The sequence below is a fragment of the Cicer arietinum genome, chromosome 4 (genome assembly GCF_000331145.2).
Source record: "Cicer arietinum cultivar CDC Frontier isolate Library 1 chromosome 4, Cicar.CDCFrontier_v2.0, whole genome shotgun sequence".
Taxonomy (NCBI): Eukaryota; Viridiplantae; Streptophyta; class Magnoliopsida; order Fabales; family Fabaceae; genus Cicer; species Cicer arietinum.
The window spans coordinates 15,909,280-15,929,277 of NC_021163.2; the positions used below are offsets into that span (position 1 = coordinate 15,909,280).

At 28.7% G+C, this 19,998-nt stretch overlaps 2 protein-coding genes across 2 annotated transcripts in view; one reads left to right on the forward strand and one right to left on the reverse strand.

The window, feature by feature from the left end:
* The window catches only part of LOC101493829 (glutamine--tRNA ligase), a 9,282-nt gene extending 3,246 nt beyond the window's left edge, over positions 1–6,036 (forward strand). The window contains exons 12-24 of the mRNA XM_012714798.3: positions 1,120–1,210; positions 1,298–1,384; positions 1,625–1,822; positions 1,908–2,006; positions 2,760–2,891; positions 2,988–3,124; positions 3,913–4,012; positions 4,095–4,190; positions 4,911–5,011; positions 5,088–5,193; positions 5,290–5,379; positions 5,473–5,602; positions 5,693–6,036. Of these exons, the coding sequence (XP_012570252.1) occupies positions 1,120–1,210; positions 1,298–1,384; positions 1,625–1,822; positions 1,908–2,006; positions 2,760–2,891; positions 2,988–3,124; positions 3,913–4,012; positions 4,095–4,190; positions 4,911–5,011; positions 5,088–5,193; positions 5,290–5,379; positions 5,473–5,602; positions 5,693–5,787 (1,462 nt within the window). The 3' untranslated portion in view covers positions 5,788–6,036. The remainder of the gene's footprint in view (positions 1–1,119; positions 1,211–1,297; positions 1,385–1,624; positions 1,823–1,907; positions 2,007–2,759; positions 2,892–2,987; positions 3,125–3,912; positions 4,013–4,094; positions 4,191–4,910; positions 5,012–5,087; positions 5,194–5,289; positions 5,380–5,472; positions 5,603–5,692) is intronic.
* Positions 6,037–14,090: 8,054 nt separating this feature from the next.
* Positions 14,091–15,984, reverse strand: LOC101494157 (transcription factor MYB24-like). The gene is made up of 3 exons (XM_004497020.4): positions 15,592–15,984; positions 15,347–15,476; positions 14,091–15,062 (listed from the first exon to the last, which is right to left on the reverse strand). Exons 1-3 carry the CDS (start codon positions 15,767–15,769, stop codon positions 14,426–14,428), a joined length of 945 nt encoding a protein of 314 aa, XP_004497077.1. The 5' UTR covers positions 15,770–15,984; the 3' UTR covers positions 14,091–14,425.
* Between the last annotated feature and the right edge of the window lie 4,014 nt (positions 15,985–19,998).

Sequence of the window (19,998 nt, forward strand, 5' to 3'; positions counted from 1 at the left end):
CCTCTTCATTTTCTCTCACACTCTTGATTTTATCAAGCTCAAACCGTGAAGAGAGATTTAGAGGTTGGTCTATCGCTATCTATGATCTAATACATGACAGGATTTTACGGCGTCATTTGATCCTTGCAAACAACCCTCTCAAGTGGAAAAATGTTCAATCGTTGTTGTTGATGAAATGCTTGATGGCCTCTATAAATAAAATGCTTGATCACCAGGTGTCCATTAAGAGCTTGTTAGTTGTTATGTTCTCTCTATCTTTACTGACCATTTTTGGTGATTGGGGGGGAAAACCTCGGGCATATGTACATGTGGTTGGTGGCACGTCCTCCCACCATAGGAACTTAGTGTGAAGGAAGGTATTCTGTTTATTTGTTTGAAATTATTAAGTATAGAAACTGGTTGGGACTCACATTCCCTCTGTGCAGATCTTGTTAGTTAAGTTCTCTCTAGTCTCTACTGACCAATGTTGGTGATTCGGTGAAAACTGTGGTCATATGAGCGCACTTGGTTGGTGGTACCTCGTCCTACTGTAGGAACTTAGTTTGATGGAAGATATCCTGTTTATGGACTGGCTTTCTGTGAAGTTGTTGAGGATAGAAAACTGGGAGGGACTCTCGTTTCCTCTTTTACTGAAGTCATTTATTGACCTTTGACTTGTTTTCCCTCTTTACCTCGTTACATTTCAGGCACCAGGCTGACTTATCTTATGAAATTATTCTTGACCTGCAGTGAATTAATAGTATTTTGACCAATATTAATATAGAACAAGCAGGTGGAACATTTTGTGCATCTGAGAAAGGGAAATAGAAAAAAGTATACACATATTAGTTCATGTTATGCTGATAAAGCCTTGACCTATATTACACATCCACATCCACTTTGATGTATCATAATTCAAAAACCTAAAGATTTGAAGTTCCGATATATATACATACCATTCATCAATGATGTATTCATACAGTACTTGTACTTCCCTCAGACTTGACGTTTTCTCACTTTTTCATGTTTAGCTATTACTAAAAGCTATAAAATGCCTTACCAAGCTTCATCAGATCCATGTGATTTGTTATTTAATATACAGTTTTTTGTTCTAAGTTTTATAGCTTTTGGCACTTCCAGGTATGATGACACCAATCCTGAAGCAGAAAAAAAGGAGTATATTGATCACATTGAAGAAATTGTCCAGTGGATGGGCTGGAAACCATTCAAGGTATGTTTGTTTGCACCTCTTTTGTTGATTGTGTGGAAATTGTCCATCCTAGCTTTTTAGATGTTTAACAGCTTTACACTTGTGCAGATTACTTACACAAGCGATTATTTCCAAGAACTATATGAATTAGCCGTGGAGCTCATTAGAAGAGGTTGTGCTTACGTTGATCATCAGGTTGGTATCCAACTATACATGTATTGAATGCAATTGAATCATTGAAAGCACAATTTCTTAGCATTTTGGCAATTGGCAGTTTAATCTGGGCTTTGGGAATCATGGTTGTGTGGAACATATCATTTAACACAGAATAGTTAATGTGGAATAACTTATGGAGGATAAAATAATTACATTAAGGTATTCTATTTGTGTTAGTTGTAATAAAGTAAGAATTTTTTATTCATGATTTGGTTTTAGACACCCGATGAGATTAAGGAGTACAGGGAAAAGAAATTGAACAGTCCTTGGAGAGACAGACCAGTTTCAGAATCATTGAAACTTTTTGAGGATATGAGACGTGGTGTTATAGAAGAAGGAAAAGCCACACTTCGAATGAAGCAAGACATGCAGAGTGACAATTACAATATGTATGATCTTATTGCATATCGAATTAAGGTAAGACCCCAACTATATAAGTTTGATTTCACAAAATATTAATGGGACTATGATATCTTATGATATGAATTCTTCATGCCTTTAGTTTACTCCACACCCTCATGCTGGAGATAAATGGTGTATCTACCCAAGTTATGATTATGCTCACTGCATTGTGGATTCGCTTGAGAATATCACACACTCAGTAAGTTTCATCCACTAAATTGTGTTATATTAAAAATAATGATTTTTGTAGATATTTCCCCTTTGACAAAGTTGATAATGCCTGGATACCTCAAGTCTGCTGGACGTCTAAATTCTCTTTCTGCATTGATATATTTATTTATTTATAAATTTCTAATTTTAAATTATATCAATCATCCCGAATATATTTGATATAATGTGTACTTTTGGGCAGTATACATTGTACTATTCATTATAGCAGTTGGAGTTTTGTTGCTGCGATAAGTGAGCTATGTACAATTCAGTGATGTAATGGTTTTCATATAGTATTTTATGCACAACACTCCATAGCAAATTGGCTCTGTTTTTTTTTTTTTTGCCTTGTTTTGTAAGCCTGTTAATTTCAAGCTGGGTTATGTTGGTTATCTATTGAGTTGGAGAGTGGTTTAATTCCTTCACGTAGTAATTCTAGGTTTACTTTCATATTTCTGTGTCATTATGATTTTTGTTGTGCCTGATTTAACAAATGTTTCACCAACTATTAGTGAGATTTCTAGTTACAGTTTGTTTCTTAGCTTCACTTGCTGGGGTAATTCAGTTACTTTGCTTTTACTAAGGTTACATAATGTGTATTTTCTTGATGTATCATCACTATAGTTTACCAGTAATGTTAATGCATGTTATGACTAATAACTTTGTGCGTTTAATGTGACGTTGACGACTTATTTATTTATTATTTAAAAAGGTTTTGCTAATCTATGAATGTCTCATGCAGCTGTGTACTCTTGAGTTTGAGACACGCCGTGCTTCATATTATTGGTTGTTACACGCATTAGGTATCTACCAACCTTATGTATGGGAATATTCAAGGTTAAATATCTCTAACGCTGTTATGTCAAAGCGCAAGGTAAGGCCAACCATTTTGGACATCATATTAATATGTCGGCTTCTTTATTGTTGTATAATTTTCCAGTCACTTATTTTGAACTATTCTTCATTGAAGCTTAATCGCCTAGTTACTGAAAAGTGGGTTGATGGGTGGGATGATCCTCGCCTGATGACATTAGCCGGATTGCGGCGTAGAGGCATGACTTCAACAGCAATCAATTCTTTTGTTCGAGGAATTGGAATCACTAGAAGGTAGGATATTAAATTTTAATACATTATTTTTTAGCGTTCTTCTTCAATAGGTTGCATTTGAATCCTGCTTTGATGTTATTAATACACAAAAGTGCTAGAAACACGACTCACTGCTTTTGTAATGCATATCTAAATTTTTCTTATTCTCATTTTCACTCCATATGATGGGTGTTAACTTTCAAGATATTATGACGTTGCCTTTTACTTTGTTTGTAGATAAATTGAACGTTAACGATAGGAGTATCTATAATACTCATCTCACATGTGTCTCACTGAGTACTACACTTAATATTCTGAATTACTTCTCTCTACTAGAAGCTTTAGGCAGTTATGCTTAGCTGTCGTGCTTTAGGTTTAGGAGCAATTAGCATTCTGTCACAGCTAAGCCTAGCTTTGATACCTAGCTATATATTCTTGTAGACTTGTATCATTCATACAACAATCATACTCAGAATATTTAGTTCGGTTTCTATCTTCATTTTCTCTTATTTCTGAAACATAATAATGAAGTAAAATTAAAATACTGACAGGTGCCTTTTCCAAATTAATTATTTCACTGTTGACAATGTGTTCTGTTTGCATAAGTTTTCATGATCTCTTATTTTTTCTTGGTTGTATTATGTTTTTTTATTGGAAAGTGCATTTTTTTGAAAGCTTTCTTAATTGATTTTTCCTCATGTGCAACAAGAAGAGCAAGATCATACACACTGGTTTTGCATTGACATTAACTTGATATATGACAGCACTAGTACATAATTCAAATGAAATTGTTCTTCCTTCTACTGCAGTGATGGCACTTTGATATCTGTGGCTCGCCTTGAATATCATGTTAGGGAAGAATTGAACAAAACAGCTCCTCGGACAATGGTTGTCCTAGATCCACTCAAGGTATTTTGTCTGTTTGAATTCTTTCTATAGGATATTATACGACTAGCATAAGACTGATCCTTTCTGTTTTGTAACTTGTAAGGTTGTTATTACTAATCTTGAAGCCAACTCAGCCATTGAGGTTGATGCAAAAAAATGGCCTGATGCTCAAGCTGATGATCCGTCTGCTTTCTACAAGGTAATTGGGCTTGTGAAGACTTTTTTATGGAGTTCTAAAGTTTTAGGATAAGTTATATTACTAAATTTACTCTATGTTGTTTACTAGTGGTGATTCTGATAGGAATTGGTCCTGATTATGAATAGAAATAACACAAATTGCTTGAATATTCGAGAGATCTTGGATATCTCCCAAATTCTTATTCCAACAATATCTCTCAATCCCCTATTACTATTGATCAACAGGCCTTATTGATCTCTTCTAAATATCTCAGCCTAAATATTTGGAGTTATAATACTCCCCCCAACCCCCTGAACATTCACCTTGTCCTTAAGGCTAAATGTTAGTTATTTCACACAAAAAATACATTTTGACGTTCCTGTCTCCAGCATTTTAAAGTGCAAAATATTTTATATCTTCTGCTGGCAGTTTTCCTCAAAGGCCTTATTTCTGTAGTCAAGCACACCGGGTTGTAGTCTCTGCTTGAATATCTTGTAGGAAATTGGGTGGACCTGTAACCCACCTTGAACTTCATAATCAATGAATTGATGCTAATAGCATTTTGAATTAACTCATTTAATGAAGCAGTTTGTTTCCTTGATACTTTCCGAGGTAGATGGTTTGTGCCATTTAGCTTAGAGTTTCGTTTTTCTTTGAAATTTCCTGACCTCCTGTACTGAATTTGATTTTGTTTACTTATGTTTTTATGTCTCTGACTTTTTGTCATGTATTTGTTATTAGGTTCCATTTTCCAATGTTGTATATATTGAACGTACGGATTTCCGTATGCAAGATTCAAAAGATTATTATGGCCTTGCTCCTGGTAAATCTGTGATACTCAGGTTAGTAGAAGTATGAATTAACACTGCATGGGAAGTTATTTGTCCATTTGTTCAAAATGTTTGGTGTTTTGTGCAGATATGCGTTTCCTATAAAGTGCACCGAAGTTATTCTAGCTGATGATAATGAGACTATTCTTGAAATTCGGGCCGAGTATGATCCTTCAAAGAAGACAAAGCCTAAGGTTTACGAACTTTGTTATGTGTGTTGGTTTAAATTAATGTCTTCAAGAGTTTGTAAGATCAGATTGGTAGTGATCTATATAAATTTTTATTTATAGGGTGTTCTCCATTGGGTTGCACAACCTTCTCCTGAAGTTGATCCATTCAAAGTCGAAGTCAGGCTGTTCGAGAGGCTGTTCCTATCAGAGGTTGGTTATCTTTATGCCTTAGTACTCGTTCACATTTATATCCTTATTTCTAATGATATTTCCCTGTGTCTTTTATCGAAATCGCTTCAACAGAATCCTGCGGAACTTGACAATTGGCTTGGTGATCTGAACCCTCATTCCAAAGTAGTAATTCCGAATGCATTTGGTTTGTCCTCACTCCGGGATGCAAAACTTGGGGACAGCTTCCAGTTTGAAAGATTAGGTACTGTACTGTTTACTTATTGTTCTGCAGTTCAATCCTTTTCATCATCTTTTTTGTCTTAACGTATAATACTTGTATTTGCAATGCCAGGTTATTTTGTGGTCGACCAGGACTCTACTCCAGAAAAGCTTGTTTTCAATAGAACTGTCACATTAAAGGATAGCTATAGTAAGAGTGGAAAATAGAGGTAAAATTAAGCTGACACAGGACAGGACGGTAGGTAGTATTTATTTGTTGAAATGACTAAAATATATAGCAGTTACCTACCACATAGTCATTAACAGTTTTTTGGGAGGACCAATCATAAGTTCTCCAGTTATTTAAATTACCTCAGGTGTGGATCTGTAGTTTTTTTTTATACAAGTGGTTTTTTGAAGATTATAGTTTTTTAAACCCGATGAAGAAATACCAACCTTTCCGTTATTTTCATACCATTTTTGAGGTGTAAAATGTGCACTGGTTAATTATTTCTCCGTTTGTCAAGACATAATTTTTCACATTTTGTCGTCCCTTAATTAACTATTTAGGTATTTTTAAATAAGAACCTATATTAAAAAGTTGTTCTCAAATCTTTGAAGTTATAAACAGATTTCATTTGATCTCTAAACTAACTAAGCCCTTAAATCTTTAATTAATTAATTAATTTATTATAAGATATTTTTAAAATTTTAAATAATACAGTATTTAATTAGGTCTTGAACTTTTAAACAATTTGTAATTGGGTTCTAAAATAAGGGAGTTAATTTTAAATTATTTAAAAGTTTAAGGGTGAATTTAAATTTTTTAGTTAAGGGTATTATTACAAAATACGAACAACCTCAAGGATCCAATTACCATTTTTTTTAGTTTAAGGTTTTATTTAAGAATTTTTAAATAATTCAGGACCCTATATAGCAATTAAACTTTATTTTTTAAGATTGTTTTTACATATATAAAAAAATAGAACTTAGGAGACATCGATGCACAACCACTTATTAGTTTAATATTCTTTTTCTTTGACTTCATGCTTATGCTTATGTTTTTCATGTGTACAAAAGCTTAGATGGAACGAAATATTATCTGGCCATAGAACTTGACAAAAGAAACAACACATATTTTTGTTTCATTTTGTTCTATTATTATTCCCATTTTAATTCCCATCATAATCAATCAGCAAACTGAAACGTTATTATTTGTTAAAAAAAACTGGAAACTTATTTTACTATTGTATCACTAGAGGCATATTGAATAGTAAGCTTCACCTAGAGAACATATGAATGGGTATCCACTAATCAGTACTAAGATTTCCCATCATATAGCAAGAACCTAAATAAAAAATCGCATCTAATACAAATAACATGTAGATTGAGGGGAATTAATTTTAGAAAATATACAATTATATGTAATTATCTTTTTATTATATATATATATATAATATAATATAATATAATATAATATAATATAATATAATATAATATAATATAATATAATATAAATATATCTTAAAAAGACTATCACTATATGATAAGATATGAATATAAGGGGCTGTCTATATAAAAACTTTGTATACTGCTTTTTTTTTTTTCCCGACAAACTTTCTATGTTGTGAATGCACATGGATATTAAATTACATTTTTAAAGGAAGTTTTATAAAAACAAGTTTAATTGGTTTATAACATCAACATAAATTGAAGGTACAAAAGTCACAAACTTAGTTGCTGGTAGTCACGGGGTATTGGGTTCTGTTTTTTTATCCTTGTTATTTTGGACCTCTTCATTGTGAATGAGTTGTTCACAAAAAAAGGTATCAACTCAATCTGAAAGCTCATTATTCTCTCGGTTTCTATTAATTTTTTTATTATTAAAAAAATGATTTTTTCAATAATAGTTGTATCCTATATATTAACATTCAAAATGTAACACGATTATTTTTCTCCGCCACTGGAGCAACCTCGGTAGCATCATGGATCATTGTTGACATCTTCTCTTTGGTCTCATATAAATCTATTTTGGAAACTAAATTATTATTTTATAAATTGGAATGAATCAAATATCCAACACTTGTTTTTAAATTTTAGCTCAATTAAAAAATATCGATATTATTAAATTAAATATTTTATTTGATGTTTGAACTCAACTCGCAGTTGTATAAGTTAATTAGTGATATTTATCATCCCTTTTAAAAAAAAATTATTCAAACACATATAATTTACATGTTATATAGCATGCAAAATTCAAATAATTATTTTTTAATAACTAAATAATTAAACTTAAATAATTAAAAAAATTAACAAATTAATTAAAAACCATTCGAGTTTAAATTTTAATTAAAAAAATCGTGTGTCACATTCTACATATAAACTTTTTCCTTTGAAATAGTATAGTTAGTAAAAGGAAAAATGATTTTAGTGCCTTTCTCTTCAAAGGGATGTATCCCCGTACCACACACTCAATTGTCCCTTATTTGTTTGCATTTTAAATTCTTTTACTTTTTGTTAATCTCAATTATTGTCTCGAATACACAACTTATAATAAAATTCTTACAAACATGCATGGTTAATTTATTGAGAATAAAAAAAAAAAGTTAAATATCTAAGGAAAATAATCAAATCAAATGGATGTAACCTCGTAAGTGAGCTTATGTACTTGTGGGCTGCAATGCAACAACCAATCAAAATATACAATATCACTAAGCAAAGGGAAAGTAATAATAAAAGGCTCCCATTTCTAGTCACTAGTCATATGGAGTTTGGTCTAGTCACGCTTGCTTACATTACATTTTGATAGTGAGATATATTGATTTGATTGAAAGAAAAGGAATTAGTATTATTTATCTATATATCCATCCATCTACCAATCTAATCTTCTTCTTGTCTTGCCTTTCAAATGTTCCAATTCCATGAATAATTTGCTCAAATGGTGCACATGTTTATGTTCATATGCCACCCTTTTTTTCTCCAAAAGAGTTTATTATTATCTCAACCATTTGGATACGCCAGCTTATCCACCTGACACGTCATATATATAACAGCACATATTAATATGCGCCTACCATTAACTTTTCTAGAATAATAACAAATAATAAGGGAATTTGTTAAATAATAAAAAAGAAAGTAAAACATAAATTTTAAATTGAAAACACAATTTTTTAAAAATATAAAATGTATCACTTCCAAAATTATATTTTTACATTTAATTTTTTAGCAATTTTTTTTGAAATATTTGTTAGAATTTATTGATTTAATTTTGATAATTTTTTCATTAATTTAGGTAGATTTCGATTTACGGACCAGGTCGGGATTCTTTTTGATGATGGACATTTCATTTTTTTATTGGGTTGTTAATTTTTTATTTATTTATTTTATTTTTAAATCATACTTTTTAAAAAACATATATTGGACTTCAAATATTTTTGTTATTGTTTGAATAGGTTTTTGCAAACATCTCATGTATGATATTAGTGAGACTGAGAATTACACCCTAAAAAAATATGAGTTTTTATTGCTAAATTAAATTTTATGTGAAGCAGTCACTTTCGAGTAATCGTGTGTCGATATGTTCTTATCTGCATTCGACCACTCAAACTCATATATATCTTCATTTACAAACTCGTGTGACGTGTGACTCAATGCAACTTGCTTGTATATCAAATTGGTTCGGGTAAAAAAAGAGGAAAATAAGGTTATAATAATTAATTGTTTTAGAATGAACTCAGTGATTATGTAAGAATGGTAGAGGATATCACACAAATGGTGGATCTAACTGGAAGAAATGTTCCGTAAATAGTAGTGCTTGGCTGAAATATATGACAGAGATGATGATGCATAGTTAGTGGTTGTGGTTTTGTATCCAATCTAAGCAAAAGAGAAGAAGTAGGAAAGTGGAATGATGCTGTAGACTTATTATTAAGTGGCCTCCAAAATAAGCACGTTTGGAAAGAATCATGAACAAGTAATCTAGGACAGTTGGCGTAATTTGCTGCACGGGTAAGTATGTGTCATTTATTTCTCTGTCAATAAATATTGTTTTTGACCGTACCCTTTATTTTCTTAGGAAGACTTTGAAAAATGTACAGTTAACTAAATGCAATAGCTGTGGTTCAATGATTTGGGTATGTTTCTTTAATTTACTTGTTTCATTCATAGAACTGAAAAAAAAATAATAATCAACTTATAGCAGACAACAACTTTAAAAAGCGGTCTCTTTCTGTGTGATTCAACATTGAAACCGCATTAGTCACGCCATTTGGCCCCATCATATAATATATCATTTCTTGTCTAAACTAATTAAAACTTCCAATTAAATCTATATTAATGGCGAATTAATTTTATTAATAGTAATATTTAATTTTAAATTTTGATTAAAGTAATATTTTGTCGGAATTTATTTATATCGTTTAAATTATTAGGAGATTTTTTCTTGAGAACCAAGGTGTGAAAAGACAAAAATAATGATAAACAAAGTTTCTTAATCTATATATTTATGTTGCTTTCATATCGGATCAATGGTCTTGTATTATTCAATCACTATCACACCATCATGCGCAAGAATTGAAATCAGTTTTCTAAGGTATGAATTACTAGATACATCTACTAGTGACAAATTACAAGCTTTAATTTTCTTGAGTTATTTACTTGGTGGCTCCCTAGCCGCTAATTTAGCAAGGCATAATGATTTTTTGGCTGAGATTACTGTTTTAAAGTCACAGAATGAGACGCTTAATTTGGTTAGTCAAACTAAACCTTTTTCGCAATTGTAAATAACTACTCGTAATTCATATGGTACTGTTTCATTCAAATATCTTTGCCATAATTCCACAATGATTGATTTTTTCGATGGCTATTTGTTGAATCAATGTGATATGCATTTGAGATACTATTTCTTATGTTAGTTAAAAGTTAGTTATAGAAGTAATTAATCATCATTATTTTCGTATCAATTTATATGTCCTTTGTGTTCATCAATAATCAATTGACAAGTTAACAATAATATGTTATCTATATTTTTTTTTATTATATGATTTATATTTAGAATTGTAAATATATATTTATTTTTTAAAGTATTTAATAAAAGTTTAGATAATAAAAATTATAGATATATTTATTATATTGGAGTGAAGCTTTATATTTGAAAATTCTTTCGTTAAACTCTTTAGAAAAAAAAATTCAATATATTTTTTATTTTAATGTTTTCTAATTCCCTTGTGTTTTTTTTAATATAAATAAGATCTCACGGTTAAAATGATTAGTGTTATATTGTTGACGTGTCAAAATGTGACTGAAAATCATACATGAGATAAAAAATGGATGTTGAGTATCATATAAGATATGACTCTTCCACAAAGATATCAATGTCTGGTTGGTGAGTTAAGAAATATTAAAGAAATTTCATGCAGGAAGTTTTAGTTGTAAATAAAAATAATAATATTGAAGGAAGAAGAGTATGTTTTTGATGTATATATAATGTTAAATCTGTTGTAATGACACTTTATCATCTAATGTGATAATTTCCAACCCAACAAAAATAACTTATGTCATGCATACCTTGGCCTGTTAACATGTATATATACAATATTTAAACTGTAGTGCTACGCTGTCAGTGACGGAGTTTGACTAAATTTTTTGGAGTGATCGATATAAAAATATAATGTACAAATCAAATATGTAAATAATATTATATAGCAAAAAATAAAGTTGCATTCTCAAACAAATAATTGCATTCTAAAAATTAAGTAGCATTCACATTCTAAATATAAATATGGTTGCATTCTAAAATAAAGAGTTGCATTCTAAATCTAAAGAGTTGCATTCTAAAACAAACATCCATTATTTATGTTTATTTATTCTAAACAAACCTTAAAATATTCAAGTCTTTAGTGTTTTCTAGAAAACTCCGTATATCTTGTTCAATAAATCAACTAATTTAGGATACATAAAATATTTTTTAGTGCAACAAAAATCAAACACCTTGTAAACACCATTTACACTAATTGCACGATGGTGTCCATTTTTCTTCACTTATGGCTTCGAGTTTTTATTTTTAAAATTAAAATAAAGGATAAGTAGAACAAATAAAGTACTAGATTTGTTTTCTTAATTGGAATATATTGTAATTTAATTATATTTTCTCTATATCATAATATATATAGATCACATATGTTAAAAAAGTGGATTTACGTGGTCTAAAATTTAGATCACATATGTCTACTTTTTTTTTTGACATATTTTAAAATAAAAATAAATTAATAAAATTAATATTGTTAATTCAATTAATTTGATCAAACATTTGAAATTTTATCAAGCAATTTTTCAGCTACATAGCTTATCAACTTCTCACTAGATAGTTAACCAAATATTTTTGTGAAATAAAGCCTAAGTTTAATCAAATACATATAATATAATATTCCTTTAAAAAGAGAAAAAAAATATTCTTTTAATTTAAATGGTTTCAACAAAAGTGTCTTTAAGAGAGTGAAATATTATTCAAAAAAAATAAAAGAATAAAAGAGTAGAGAGAGATATCAAAAGTGAAACAAACGTAAAGAATGTCATGAATATTGGATGATACTTCTTCCGTCTCATAATGAGTGGTGTTTCTATACGAAATACAATAATTAAAAAAAAAAAAGAAAAAATCATTCTACTAAACTATTCATTTTAATTATAATATGTTTTTCATTATCATTAATGCAAAGTACAATAATGATTTGAAATTGAATATATTGTAATAATTGAGGGATAATATGGAAGAAAAAAAATTACAGTTACATTGAAAATTAAGACTAATAATATTTATTTTAAAATAAGTAATTTTTATTAAAATGACAGTTATTGAAAGAGAAAAAAAATGAAGAGATAAAAAAAAAGATTTGTATAAAAAAAGTGTAAGACAATTAATTGATTATACTTAACTGATTAATGAATTTCAAATTGAAGTTAAAGACAAAATTTGAATCTAACTAAAAGAATTTAAATCAAAGAAGTGAATGACTGATTTTAAAGACCCGAATAACGTGAGACTCAGCATGCATGTTGTACACCCCACCCCAACACATGCTTTGGAATTCGGATAATTTCTTATTCTGTAAAGTGGTTTGTGAACCTGCAGGGTGTTCTGTGCAAGCTTAATATGATGATGAGCCAAGCTTATAAAATGTTTTTTTAACAAAGGAATTTATGAATCTGTCAAAAGAAGTTGTGATTGAAAAGTTCAAATTCATTGTGACATTGAGCACATGCGAATAAAATATAGGCAAGAATATTTTGTTAGTCAATTTCTTCGTTGTCAAGCTGTGAGATATATGCCATCATTGCAAAATAGTACCAAAGTTGAGAGTTGGAATCCAATCTTGACAAAAAAATTCTATCCTTATGATTGCAACATGCGACAAGAAGGCTGCTATAGTGGTATACTAGATAAGAAATGAAGAGATACCATAGTACAACTAACAATATGTTGGTCATATTGCTAATACAATAATCCTTTTTTATTTATTTATTATTTTTAAAAATGATTGAATCGATGTGAAAACTTAGTTAATAGGTAAGTCATTAATAATTCTGTCTAACATTTTTTTAACTTTGAAATTTATTCTAAATCTAACTATGATAAATCAGAGAACCCAATTCATCTAATTTATTTTTAGAATTAAAAGCAAAATATATTGAGTTCAATTGCGGAGTGTATTAGAGGTGACAAATAAATCCATTTGTCAACATTCATTCAATCCATCAAAACTAAATTCATCCACTATAATATTAAAAAATTATAGGATATAATCCAATTCATTCCTTTAATTTTGTGGATATTAGTAATTCATTTATTATTTAATAAATATTAATTCAAAAAGTTTTTTTTTTAAAATGGAGGGTTTCGGTGGCCAGTGGTGAGTGGACCTCCGACGGCCTATGGTGGTGATCACCGCAAAACTCCAATAGCCTATACCGGTGGTTGCGGCAACAGTCCATGGTTGTCTTAGAAGGCCATTTTTTGTTATGCATCATTTTCTAAGAGTGTTCCATGTTTTCAAGATGCAAAATGATGAGGTTGTGCACATAAAGAATATACCATTTTTATGAGCTAACCACTACTTTGTTAGTTAGTGGCTGTACTTGGAAATATGAATAGTAGTGTTCTTCATTATCTTCTTAACATGGATGCATTACTTATATTTTGCAAGTGTCACTTCATCATAAAAGATGTGACCCCACTTTGTTCATTGTCACTTCTAACATCATTTCTTTCATACTATTATACTCCTCTCTTTATTTAATTTTCATTTCAATTAATCTAATGGTATTGAGTCAAGAGTTTACTAAATTTTACTTAAAGACAAATTTATTTAGAATAATTTAAATTCTAATAAAAATAATCTTTAATCAAATTTTAACCGTATTCCAAATTATAAAACTGTTGAAGTGTCTCTTTCAATTCCAACAAAATAGTTACTCTTTAACATGAAACAAATATCTATAAAAAATAAAGGAAAGGAGAGAAAAAAAATTCATCATGTCAAAATTCACTCTTAATTTAACAACCAAGTTACATTCTCTTAATAAAATTATTACAGCTTTTCCAACTTTAATATATATTATATATGTATCTGAACAGGGGATCATTAATATCCTCTCCTGCATTTTCTATATAAATATGCTAGTTTACAACTACTCATAATCATAATAAATAACATTAGTACCTTACACTTTACTAATCTCTATCAAAGAAACTGTTTAGTCACTAAGAATCAGTATATACTAATATAATCTTGATCACAATTATTAATACTATTAGTATTATTAATATTTTTAGAACTTGAGATATGCATGCTCTTTGTGGTATACACTGTCACATAGCATCCATATTCCACAAAGTATTAGCCATATTGTCTAACATCCAGCCACTTCCACCAGATTGAAAATCAAACTGTGAAAAGTCATAAGTTTCCATTGAAGACAATGGATCAAAGTTTAAACCTTCCAAACCATAGTTATTTGTGTCATCAATATTGTAGTTGTTCTGAATTGGACAGCTATAAACAGTGTTATCCAACACATTTGGAGCACTTGAATTTTCTGAAATTTCAAGTGGCTGTGAAAATTGGAAGAAATCCAAGGAAGGATTGCTTAAATGGTTTTCACTTGAAGAAGAATCAATGAATAATCCACTTTGTGGATGAGATGATGATGGAGACATAGAAGGAACATTGAAGCTTGTTGTTGACATTGAGCTAGTTGAAGCTTCAATAGAATTCACAAAATTCATATTTGTTGTTATTGAAGAGTGATGATGAGAACTTGGAGAAGTGTTCTGTTCCATTTTTTGAAGCAATCTTGGCATCCAAAAACACTTAACAGCATCAATGAATCTCTTGCTACCAGATTCAATGTTAAGTTGGCGTGCTTGTTTCTGCACCCTTGTTCTCCAATAATTCTTTATCTCATTATCCGTTCTTCCTGGTAGATGTTGAGCAATTTTTGACCACCTATCACCAATTAAACAACAAAATCATGTTAAATTCATTGCGGTGACTACTCTCACAAATTAATTGATATATATTTAGGGAATAATATATATTGATCTATATTTTCTATACACACTAGTCATAGATCGAAACTCTGACTAAATATCTACCACTTGTGTTATACCATGTTAATAAGTGGAGTAGGTCAAACAAATAGGACAAATAAGTTTCGATTGCAATAAAAAGTTAGTGTAATAGTTATGTAGTGGAAGACCTAAGTATAATTAGATGATTGTTATTATTACCTGTTACCCCACTTGGAATGGAGTTCAAGGATCAACAATTGTTCTTGAGGAGTAAGATTCCCTCTCTTAATGTCAGGTTTCAAGTAATTAAGCCATCTAAGTCTGCAGCTTTTACCAGTCCTCTTCAATCCTGAAATGTTGGAACTAATTAATTAATTAATACTATTATTAAAACAAAAAAGTTAAACAGTGTGTGATTGAACATATTATTCCTCTAACGTTAATGGTACAAAAAGAATCTATACCTGCACTTTTTGCTAACATATTCCAACGACCTTCACCATGATGAGCAATATAGTGAATTAATAAGCTATCTTCTTCAAGAGTCCAAGGTCCTCTTCTCAACTCATTTTCTTCAATTTTATTAGAACCAAACTCTCTCTTTGTACTTGTGGACATAGCTAGTGTTCTTGTGGAGTTCATCAAACAAAGATATTCAATTTATTATATATGCTTCAAGAGCAAATAAATATTTGAAGGTGAAGTTAAAATATGATATGAAACAGAACAAAGTTTGAAATTAAACACTGGCTAGTACTAGTAGCAATTTAGAAATAAGTTGTAGAAGGAATTTGTGTTACATTGTACATATTAATACCTATATATATATGGTTCTCATGAAATTTCACTCAATATTGGGTTTGGTAGACTAGGGAGTAATAGGCTATAAATTAGAACCTAGAATAAATAAAATGCTATTATATTATTATACTATACCCTTTTTAAAATAGGTCCCACCTATTGTTATGCAAAATAGTACCCTGAATAGATACTTGCAAGTAGCTTCCCCATTGCACCATTTTCTCACTCTAGATTATTATGCTGCTAATTAAAGAAAGTTGGAGAAATCATAAAATCAAAAATTGACATGGGTACGGTAAGAATCAGTTCTTATAAATTTATACTGTTAATCAGTATTCTTGTATTTATCATTTTATATAACTTTAATAATATCATTTTTTTTCTTAATTTCCTCTTCTAGAGGTAATTTTGTTCAATACACTCTTAAATACTAATTTTAATAACATTAGTATTTCGTATTTCAAATCAATTGTTCACGTATAAAATTGTAATCAATTGTCTTTCTTTATTTTTATATATTAGATATTATTTTTAATATTTTTATAAGAGATAATTGTATCTAATAAAAATTGATATATTTAATCTATATTATAAATCAAATATATTAACTTTTATAGATTCAATTATCTTTTATAAAAAGAAAAAAAAATAAAGATCGATTTTCTTCAAAGAAATTCTAAACTATTATAAATATTTTATTTGAATGTGAATGCTTTAATTTAAAGAAATTAAATTTAGACACAAATGAAACATAATACTATATAAGTATATATATACGGTACATACATACGTAGTTCTTATATACACTTTCTCTTATTCCACTTTCCCTATATTATTGTGTAACATTACGTTTTATTTATGTTTAAATTTTTGCTCCTATATCATTTCTCTTAATTTAATATATAGTTCTTGTATTGACTCGTGACTTGCTAAATAACTAAACATTTAATAATGATTATACAAAAGAGTTATCCAAATAAGGAAATTTATGTCAATCACCTCACCTCACCTATCTCATCAATACTTAACTTTATTTCTCTTAGGATAATAATAAACTAGACAATAGTTTTGATAGTTGAAGTTCTATATTATTAGATAAAAAATAGATGTTTAATGAGATGTTGTGAGAATCTCCATGTAACTAATATTTTAATATTTTAAATAAATTGAAGATGTTTTCTATATACCTCTCATGATTTAAAAGTGATACCAAAATTGAGGTTTGATAGCTTTCTATGTTGGAAGTCTTATTAACAATATATCTAATAATACCTGAAGATTTTAGTCCAATGGAAGTCGCCGAACCCATTTATGAGAATTTAGGTTCCTCCACAATTTTTTTTTAACTTAGTATAAAAATTAAATATTAATTTTTTAAGCGTAAAAAATTCAAAATAATAATAACAAAAATATAAATAAAAAATTGGATTTTATGTTTATGTTTTATGGATTTTTTTATAATATTATAAATATATCTCATAAAAAATTTAAAATAATATATATTGATTTAGCAGCAAGGATTAAAAATATTTGTAAAATAATTTTTAGAATTGAAAAATAATATATTTTTTAAATGGATTTAAATAAATCAAAATTTTATAGAGACTATAATTATATTTATTCATTTTTTAACTATGTTATGCATATAGAAATCGAAAAAAATAAAATTGACATCATATTTTTTAACCATTAGATTTCCGAACATAATTGGATGAATCTATATGATACGAAGTAAATTCACTTGTGATTGTCTCAAAGTTCATTATCGTTTCTCTTGATTTTTTGAGCTGGCATAATAAGTAGTCCTTTACTTTTGTGGACTGAGTAATATAAGATACGTCTTTGACTGAATAAAACTACTGTAGTAAGTGAAAACAACACAACAAAGTAGAAGAAATACATGAATGTAAGAAAGAGCTAGCTAGTTACTAGCTACTAGCTACCATAGACTTAGCATATCAACCGGCGATGAAGCAGGGTTTTGCATACCTCTGTTGTTTCACTCTCATTTGCATGCATATAGAAATCCAAAATAACATAAATTTGACGTTTTTGTTTTGCACCCAAAAAAAGTGTTATCGGTTGAAATTGAAATTAAAATCATTAAACTTATGTTTGCATACAAATTACAAGCCACGCTTTGTAGTTTTAGTAATTTCTCGATTGAAGTGCATTGGAACGCCGAATTTTTATTGTTGAAGCTGATCCAAACATTGACTAAGTATATGTTTATAACCGGATACGGAATCAGAAATTTCAAAGGGCAATAAAATAATATGGATATTTAGAAGAAAAAAAAATTACCAATTTTTATAAAATGCATAACTGTAATTGATTCTACAAACTGAAAACACATAACAATTTTTATCGTCAATATTATTAAATATGTACTCTTTATATATATAATTCAATCAATAATCCTCAATATAATTGTATATTCAATTCTTCCTAAAAATCATGTACATCCACCTCTTTCAATAGTTACCAGTTTTATAAATAAAATCAAAATTAATTTTAAAAATAAATGTATCATTAATATAAAGTATACTTTTTAAAACTAAAAGATTTTGTGGAGTTAATAAAAATAAGAGTATTATTAAACTGACTTTTTAATTTCTTGTTTAGAACCGATTTTGGTGATGCAAAACGTGCCGCCAAGTGAACTCTAATGTTGGAACATTATTTCCATAAATTTCAACTACTACGAAAGAGTACTCTAAAAAAATGTGTTTAAAGAATGTTTTGCTATTGGTTTGATTTTTATATGTTTCTATTTGTATTTTTTATGGATGGTTTTTTGAGATGAAGCATTTTACCATAACATATTTACTATTAATGTTTATATGGGTAACATTTTTAGTAAATATTTGTGGGTATATAGAAAACAAAATGTATCTTGTGTTAAAGTAATAAAAAATATGATAGTGTATATTTTTTACGGAATCATATGATAGTATATATTTAGTTAATAATAATAATAATAATAATAATAATAATAATAATAATAATATGAATATATGAGAGTTGATTATTATAATCTCATCGCATTTAATAGGTCTCTATTTAGTACTCATTGCGAGTAATTCATGTAAAAATCTAATGAATGTAGGTATTTTTGTCCTATTTAATGAGCGTCATTTCAATCTTATGAATGTTGTCAAAGACAATAATATACTTTTAAGATAGAACTCTTGTCATTCAAGTGATTCATTAACAATAGTTTTTAGAAATAAGAAAGTGTGATCCAAACTAACGACAAAATCTTGAGTTAATTATCAACCTTAAATCAAGACTCTTAATTTAAAGGCTAAATTAAATCACTGGTCCCTTAACTTAATTTCAGGTAACGTTTTAGTCATTTATTTATTTTTTTTTCTCGAGTTGATCCTTTATTTTAATTTTAAGTGACAATTTGATATTTTATGTTTTAAAATTTCAACAATGTTGTCTTTTATTATAGAAAAATTCAAAAAAAACCATCAAAATTTTCAACCAAAACCTATAAAATTAATAATCATCTTCAATATAATGCAAATTTTATCAAATCCATAACTCAAATATTCAAATACACTCATATTTTCATCTCTAACAACATCAAATAAAGAATGAAAATAAGAGTTTATTTCAAGATTTAAGTTATGAATTTGATTAAATTTGTATTTTATTAAAGATGATAATGTATTTTAAGGGTTTTGTTTGAAAAATTTGATGTTTTTTTGAATTTTTGTAAAAAAAAAGACAATATTGTTGACATTTTAAAACATAAAATATCAAATTGTCACTTAAAATTAATATAAAGGACTAACTCAGAAAAAAAAAAAAAAAGTATAAATAACTAAAACGTTATCTGAAATTAAGTTAAAGGGCCGCAGATGTAATTTCGCCCAATTTAAATATTTATTTTTTGTACATTGATCGAGATTTTGAGGATGTAATGACAAATTGTGTTGGATGCAACAAGAGTTCAAGAGAAAGCAAAGATAACAGTTCTGGGAATTACTCATTTATTCCTTGTGAAAGTGCAACTAATAAATAGAAAAACAAATGTGCCATAACAGACTACAACCCAC